General features: G+C 53.1%; 1 protein-coding gene across 1 annotated transcript in view; it reads right to left on the reverse strand.

Annotated features, from left to right (window-relative positions):
* Window positions 1-31: 31 nt before the first annotated feature.
* The window catches only part of AMPD1 (adenosine monophosphate deaminase 1), a gene marked incomplete at its 3' end in the record, with an annotated part of 9,078 nt that continues 990 nt past the window's right edge, over window positions 32-8,119 (reverse strand). Inside the window, exons 2-15 of the mRNA XM_009084181.1 lie at window positions 7,410-7,421; window positions 6,206-6,380; window positions 5,576-5,741; window positions 4,419-4,581; window positions 3,978-4,197; window positions 3,500-3,629; window positions 3,037-3,231; window positions 2,707-2,838; window positions 2,462-2,625; window positions 2,227-2,353; window positions 1,664-1,827; window positions 1,195-1,315; window positions 560-733; window positions 32-176 (exon numbers count right to left, since the gene is read on the reverse strand). Coding sequence (XP_009082429.1) covers window positions 32-176; window positions 560-733; window positions 1,195-1,315; window positions 1,664-1,827; window positions 2,227-2,353; window positions 2,462-2,625; window positions 2,707-2,838; window positions 3,037-3,231; window positions 3,500-3,629; window positions 3,978-4,197; window positions 4,419-4,581; window positions 5,576-5,741; window positions 6,206-6,380; window positions 7,410-7,421 — 2,088 coding nt within the window. The remainder of the gene's footprint in view (window positions 177-559; window positions 734-1,194; window positions 1,316-1,663; window positions 1,828-2,226; window positions 2,354-2,461; window positions 2,626-2,706; window positions 2,839-3,036; window positions 3,232-3,499; window positions 3,630-3,977; window positions 4,198-4,418; window positions 4,582-5,575; window positions 5,742-6,205; window positions 6,381-7,409; window positions 7,422-8,119) is intronic.

Below are 8,119 nucleotides of genomic sequence, written 5' to 3' on the forward strand. Positions count from 1 at the left end.
GTGGGACAGGACACCCCAGCAGGACACTCACCTGGTGGGACAGGACACCCCAGCAGGACACTCACCTCGTGGGACAAGCCACACTGCAGGACACTGTTCCTGGCTATTTCACACATGTCACAGGTGCTGAACTTGAAGACCTGGGCTGCGATGGCATACTCCTCCATGAGGGGTTCCTGCAGCACAGACTGTGTCAGGGCCCAGCAGTGTCTGCTGGCACAGCCCATGCTCTGCTGGAGCTGTTCCAGACATCACTGAAAACACCTCCAAGATCAAGAACAACCTTTGATCAACCCCCCTATGCCCTGTAAACCATATCACAATGTGTCTACTCATTTTGTGAACACTCCAGGGATAGTGACTCCACCACTGCCCTGGGCAGCCCCTTCCAATGCTTAATCACTCTTTCAGTGAAGGTATTTTTCCTAATATCCAACCTGAACCTGCCCTGGCAGAGTGGCAGATGACCCAGCATATGCTGGACCCTCTGCAAATGCTGCTGGTTTCCCCCAAAAACGAGGCCCCCACAGTCCCATCCCCAGTGCTTAGCTCACTGTACCTTTGTGAAATGAAACTGCATAGGGTCATCTGTAGAAAGGGACACCATGAGCCCTTTGTTGTGGAAGTCAGGCAGTGGATTCTTTGCATACTCCAGGAAGAGACTGTTGTTGCTGAGTGGGGACATGGCAATGGGAATTTGGGCAAGGAAGTACAGATACTGCAACACTGGGCTCTGCAAAGATGAACAGTTGCCAGGTTAGGGATAAAGTTGTTGCACCTTCCACCTCTCCAGGGTCACTGCTCAGATCGGGCAAGGCCCCAGCCAGGGAATATAGCACAGAGAGCTCATGTGTGCCAGGAAACAGGCAAACCAGCAATCCTTCAGGGCCACGTGGAGCTCGAGGGGCCAAGGCAGCTCACACCAGTATGGTAGCATCAGAACCAGTCTGACAACAGACACATACTACAATAGTTCTGTGAGGCTGAACCCCCAAACTCTGAGCAAGTTTCTCAGCTACACCCCCAAACACATCTGGAGAAACCCAGAGAATCAGTTAACATCTGCCTGGAGCTGGGCTGTCTGTCAGCGTAAAGCAGAGGCACAAGTCACCGCCAGCTCCATGGTGGCAGCTGTGAACACTTTCTCCTCCCCTGCCAGGCCTGGGCTGCTCGTGGCACACTAACTCCACTTACCTTCTTGAGGTTGAGGCCGTGGGAGATGTTATCTGCTGTCATGAAGGCTGCGAGCAGGTGAGTGACAGCCCCGGCCTCGCCGCAGTGCGGGCGGAACAGGAACGTGTTCATCCCACGCTGCCTAGGCACAGGGAAGGAGCACTCAGAGCAGCCAAGCAGCACAGTTAGGTGGCTGCACCTGACCTCAGGTCCAGCTCTGCCCCTGCCAGTGTTTCCCCACGAATCCAGCTTGACCTGGGAGCACATGACTCGTTCTCTTTTCTCCTCTGTGCACGCAGTGGATGCATCTCTGCAATCCCTAAGCTTTCATCCTAGTCCCATCACACTTCCTACCAAGCAGTGTCTGGATTGCTCTGGAACATGAAGCTCCAAACCACACCAGGGACAGAGCAAGGAGGACCCCATTTCTCCCACATCAGCAACCAAAGAGCTGAGAAAAGTCAGGAGGCAGATCTTGGCAGGTCCTCACCTGCGCAGGTTGTTGAGCACCAGGATGTTGGCATACATATAGTAGATATAGTAGGTATAGGATGGGTTCTTCTCAGAGCTCCACTGCTCTGGCTTTGGGCTTTTAGTGCAGAACATGTGTCCACTGTGCTTGGATTCATCATCCACGCTGTCAAAGCCAGTGATCTGCATGGCAAAGTAACAAAAAAGGTGCATCTCAATACTCCTCACCTCATCATGCCCCACTGCAGCTCACTAGAGCCCAGCAGTGCCCTGTACCCCTGTCCTACCCAAGAGCAGAGTGAGGGGCAAGGCTTACACCTCACTCCTCACAAACCCTCAGGCACTGTCAAAGGTTAGGAATAAAGGTCACACCTTCTCCAGGAGGTGAGGGGCAGCAATTCACAGCCCCACAGGGAGTCTGACCCTTCCCCACATTTCTGGACACACCTCCCCTTTCCCAGAACGTGGCAGAAGGACCCCAAACCCACTGATGGCATTTCCCAGGGCCAATACCCTGTTTCCTGTGCACAAACAGGAACTGAGTTCTCACCACACCTCACAACATCGTTGGGTGACACTCACGTGGCGTAGAAAGACACTCAGCTCTTTGTGGGCTTGAGGATTGACAGTTGCCTCAAACACAGGAACAAAGACATTTTCCAGCATTTTCCCAAAGTGTGGGAGGAAATTCTTAGACCTGAACACATCACTGTGGACAGAGATAGGGATTAGCTGCTAGCAGAGGAACAACACAGCCCACTGACCCCATAACCTCTTTGGGTGTGAGGTATCACACACTGTAAGACACAGCACATACTAAATCCTGGGTACTTGGATCATCCACTTCATGTTGGGAGAGTAGACCTTATGGGTGTTGAACCACCTGGCCAGCTTGGCCCACTCCTCAGGTGATCTCCCGTAGATGGAGAGCCGAGGCTCTGTGTGCTGGTACTTGGCATCCTCCAGGTCAGAGCCAACCTCCTGCAAACCAGAGTACACTGTGGCATGGGGACCCACAGCAGCACCACAGCCTCCCTGTGCTCTCCTCCCCTCTCTCCTCACCTTGATGATGGTGGCAAAGTACTCGCCGTCGATGGCATTCTCTGTCTTCAGGTAGAGGTCCCTCAGCTCGCTGGCACCCACAGGGTTGTACTTGTCATTGAACTTGTCGAAGCGCTGGAATGTCTGTCGACCCTGGAGTAGGAAGATCAGGGTCAATATTGCACCCACACACTGGGTCCAAGCATAGCAGTGAGCAGGGACTGATCCAAACCACCCAAAATGGGAAAACCAGGAGCTGTTACATCCTGCCACAAGCACAACATGTCACGGGTACAGGAGTGGGTGAGAGCGACCCAAGAGTGATCTTACAGTCAATGCCCTACCACTTACAGCATGGACATCCAGGGAATCCACTGTCAGGTCATAGGGATGCAGATGGAGCTGCTCAAAAAGCTGTTTCAGGGTGAGCTGTTTGCCCTTGGCATCATAGACCACACGGTCGGCATCCACACGATAGGACTTCTTGATGAAACGCAGGAGATGCTTCTGGTTCATGCAGGCTGCAGCATGGATGTGTGTGTCCACCTGGGGAACCAGAGGGACAGCTCTCTAGCTTCAAGTTGGGATGTTCAGGTACCATCCCAGGGAGGCTAACAAACCCCTCAGGTGAGCCCAAGTTGTGTGGGGAGCAGAGCTCAGCCCAGCAGATGAACACAACAGGTCTAGGGCAAGAGCATCCCAGTCAGCAGCATCCCACTTGCAGACCTGGACCCAAATATCCAGTTCTCAGGGAGGGGAAGGCACCAAGACAGTTCCTCTTCAGGTCACTAAGTCTGTAAGCTTTGCCCTTTACCTTCCTGCAGTTGTAGAAGTCCCGGTGGGGGTTGTTCTTCAGCTCTTTCATCTCCTCCATCTCATTTAGCATCTCATGCACTTGGAACTTGGACAGGAGGAACTTGAGGCGCCGGTGAGCATAGGTTTTACTGGTGAAAGAAAAGGGCAGAACAGTGACTCCTCAGCCCTCAGCACAGGGATGCAGCTTTCACCTGAGGTGGAGGAGCTCATGCTGTCCAGGTCCTTCCCTGAGGTGCTTCTCCTGGCTCTATTACAGAGCTTCAGAGGAAGGCTGGCCAGGTGGAACATACCTGCAGGGCATGTCCCCAATCCCTGAACGCTACTTTGCTTAAGACCCAAACCAAGAGGGCTGACAAGGGCCAAGGACACTCTGGCAGTTGTGTCATCAGCAGGTTCCTCTCTTCTCCCAGGAAGGAAGGACCTGCCCTGACCTCCCTCTGCCTGCTGAGCCAGGACCTGTTGAGTGGTGCACTTACACAGGTCCCTTTGCAACCAGAACCAAGAGGAAGTTCATGTCATCCACAAAGTGCTCGATGTTGGGGTAGGGCAGGTCCTTTGGCTCATTTCTCTCAGCTGCTGCCTTGTCTGCATAGATGTAAACTATCCCATCCTTCATCTGGATGTGGTATCCCAGGTCCTCAGGAAGACTCTCAGTCTCAAAGGGATCCTGTCCCTCCTTCACTGGGGGGTTGAACACTGCACCAGAAGGAGAATTCCATAAGGCACAGGCTGCCAGCCCAAACCCCCAATCCTGCCATGCTCCCCCATCCCAGCAGCAGGCAGGGACCTCCCACCACTCTGACACCAAAGAGGAGGTCTGGGCAAGTGATTCCCATGTGGAACACTTCCACAACCCTTTCCTCAGCCCTGCCCACGCTGCAGCCATAGAGGAAGCCCCTCCAGGTGCTTGGGTGTACCTGGGCCAGTGTCAGTCACCCTCCAGGCCTTGCCCTCGATGGCACGGAGGTACTGCGAGGTGGTCTTGGGGAACCTCTGCAGAGATTGCTGCATGTTCTTCTCCCGGATGCACAGGGCACGGTATAGCCCTTTGCAGACAACTTCAAAGTCTTCAACTGTCACCTGCAAGAAGGTTGTTCCTGAAGACAACCACACAACTGGGACCTGGATGCCTGAGAGACACCCTAGTGTACCCAGATGGAGAGAGGGACAATTTTGGTCACAGCAAGATACATCTCATCTCATCTCATCTCATCCCCTCCCTCCCATTGCTCTGCCTGAGCAGGGCAAGGAAGGGATGACAGGCAGAATCCCAGACATGGCAAAGGGAAGTCCCTGGTGCCAGAACTAGTGAATTCCAGTGTCATCCCCTCTTAAATTCCTCACTGCAATCTGTAGCTGGCCTTGAAATGGAAGCCAGGCCTGGGCAAAACATTAAAAGCTATTTTTGGAGCCCAAGCTGAAACTGAAGCAGGAACAACAACGTCCACTGACCCAGTGTGTCAACCATTCTTGATTTACTGCATAGACAAGTGTTTTGGGCAGTCAGAAGAGGCCAGAGTGGAGCAGTGTGGGAGAACATCACCAGCCCTCAATTCCCCTAATTCCTCCTCTGCTATGCAGCTCCAAGCTGAGCAGCCCAGGAGGGATCTCAGGAGCAGCACAGATGTAATAGGAGGCTGAGGAGCAGGAGGAGAAGGAGGGATTAGCACAGGACGTGCTAACAGTCTTGGTCAACTGGCTCTAGGTGACCCTGCCTGAGCAGGGGCTTGGACCAGGTGACCTCCCTCAGCCATTCTGGGATGTGCACAGATCTTGGACAGATATAGCTGTGTGCAAGCAGAGAGGATGTGACAGAATGAGCACAGCCTGTTCTGCCATGCCCTCCCCTCTGCCCTGCCTGAGAATGCTGCTGTATGCAGCACCTCACAGATTCCTGCTAAGGAATTCAGATCCTCCAGGGATGCAGCAGGGCACCAGCAGGAGCTTGTGAGGCACAGAGTGAACTGGAGACACAGCCTGTCCCCAGAGCAGCTGGTACAGACTCCTGTGGCACTGGGCACTGCCCAGGGACAGGAGCTCAGCATGGGAAGGGAACAGCCATGTGAGTACCTACCCCAGAGGCATAATCCCCAGTGATCTGCACCCGCTGGAAGTCAGGCACAGCCTGGTACAGGGGAGAGGTGGAGATGACCTTATCAATGTCAGACAGGCTGGTTTCAGACTTCTGAGCCATGGGCACTGCCAACGAAACCATCTTCATGCGGAGCAGGCGCTTCTTGCTGCCGGGAAGGAAAGTCTCAGGCAAACAGCCCCAATCTCTGCTCACCCAGAGGTGCAGGGCACTCACCACAGCCATGGTCTAACTGTGCACAGCACCAATCATCCCACTGGTGCTTTCTGAGCACCTTAAACATGCTGCCAAGAGCAGAGCCCACAGCACACAAAGTAGCCACAGATTTTGGAAGTCACAGCTTTGCACAGAAAAGTCTCCAAGCCTCCCTTCCCAACAGCTCTGTGGCCATTGCTATGCTGACAACCAGGGAACAGGCCAAGGATGTCTTTCTGTCCAACAGTGGGAATAGTTGGAGAGGAAACCCTGAAGTACCTGACAGATGCCCTGGGATTACCAAGGATTTATCCCACAGGTGTGGTGAGCCTTGATTTATGTCCCCCCTGCCTGCTCTGGCTGGGGATGTGCAGACACTGCTCCTCTCCTTTCCCAGGTTCCCTGCTTGGTGCTCACCGCTTTTCTATTGTGGCACTGGTCTCCTGAAGCATCATGTGCACTCTCCTTTCCGTGTGGGAGATGGGGCAGATTTCTTCCACATCAAAAGGAGAGATTTCTTGCCTGACCTCTTCATCTTTCACCTCCGAGGCAAAGACCTTCTCCGCGAAGGAGCGCATCGACTCATCCATGTCTGCAGGGAGAAGGAGCAGAGTTCAGGGTCCCACAGGCAGCTGGTTCCAACCTCTGGAACCCCAAGTGCCCCTTAATGCTCAACTGCTACTTCCTTGCATCCCCCACAACCCCGAGAAGATTCTGAGTGACCTCCTCAATTTGCAAACAGAGCCTGGTCTACACCTGGTGTGCTGGAGACATACCTTGATACCCCCAGAACAGCAAGAGAGGTAAATACAGTCCAAGAATGGCACAAAAAGGCCCAGAAAGAAGCAAATCCTTGGGAAGAGCAATTAGAGGAGCATGCACTGGGGGAAAGAGGGTAAGATTGACAGAGCCTGTAGAGCTCTAGGAAGCCTGAGACCCACTTGCTCCGTGAGACATCCAGTCAGGAGGAAGAGAGGTATGGATGGACAGGGGCAGAGCACTCAGCTCCCAGCTGGATAGCCATGGCATGGGCTGGACCCCTTCACCCCACCACATGCATCATGCTGCAAAGGTCCCAGCTAACAGGACCCCATGAAAGTCATCACCAACACAAGGTTGGCTGGAGCTTTTTGAAGGAGGAGAAGGAAGGTTGAAAGCCCTTCCACTGCCAACAAAATACCATAAGGCAAGACCCCAAGGGCTCTGCTGGCAACATGTGCCAGCAGCACAGGTTTGCTTGGCAGCACAGACACTAACAGAGCAGGTTTTGGCAGCAGCTGGACAGCTCAGCACAAAGCACAGAGAGGATCGATGCTGAGGGATGGATCTCACCATTGACATGTCAAACAGGACATGGTCAGCAGATGAGGACCAAAGCAGAAGGATGGAGGGTTCTCACTAGCACTCAGGAGGGCCAGGACAACATTTAACAAACTGCAGCTTCCTATCCCAAAGGCCCAAAAAGCTGAACCATTCCATGTAACATCAAGGGGCACAGCTGGCACTGCTAGGAAAAAGCCTTTCCCAAACTGCTGAAAGATCACCATGATCATGTAACTGCTGTGTGGTTCCACTGATCATGTCCAGGCAGTAACACAGCATATAACCCAGCAATACTCACCTTTGACTTCTGCTGTTTGAGACAAAACAGAGACAAAATAAATCAGCCCCTCAAAAATCTGAGTGGTTTTGCTTTATCTTCTCATCAGTCATTAAAAAGGGATGAGTAAAACACAAGTTGAGCCTTTCACTTATGCAAGAATCATAGAATCACAGATTGGTTTGGGTTGGAAGATCATCTTGTCCCACCCCCTGCTATGGGAAGGGACACCTCCCACTACACCAGGTTGCTCCAAGCCCTGTCCAGCCTGTGCCAGTGCCTCACCACCTTCCCAGGGAAGAATTCCTTCCCAATATCTAATATCCCTGCCTTCCTTCAGCTTAAAGCCATCCCCTCTTGTCCTATCCCTCCATGCCCTTGTGAAAAGTCCTTCCAGCCTTCTTGTAACCCCTTTGGGTACTGGAAGAAAAAGAATAGTTGTCACTTTGAGCAACACAAAGACATGAGCTCAGCATTGTCTGTCCTGTGGCAGAGCCTCAGTGTGTGTGTGTGTACCTGAGCCCCAACCTGAGGCTCTGGCAGAGCTGCTGCCTGACACAGCCACTGGTTTCCCTGCAGCTGTCCATGGTGAACACCACTTTCTAGAACCCAGATCACCTCAGTCAACACTATAAGAGACTAACAGGTACCAAGACTGAGCTGTCTTGGGAGGTCTCTCCCCACACCTGTGTCCAGGTGCAGGGATGCACAAGGAACAACTTGAGGGCAGA

The sequence above is a fragment of the Acanthisitta chloris genome, unplaced genomic scaffold (assembly GCF_000695815.1).
Source record: "Acanthisitta chloris isolate BGI_N310 unplaced genomic scaffold, ASM69581v1 scaffold38451, whole genome shotgun sequence".
Taxonomy (NCBI): Eukaryota; Metazoa; Chordata; class Aves; order Passeriformes; family Acanthisittidae; genus Acanthisitta; species Acanthisitta chloris.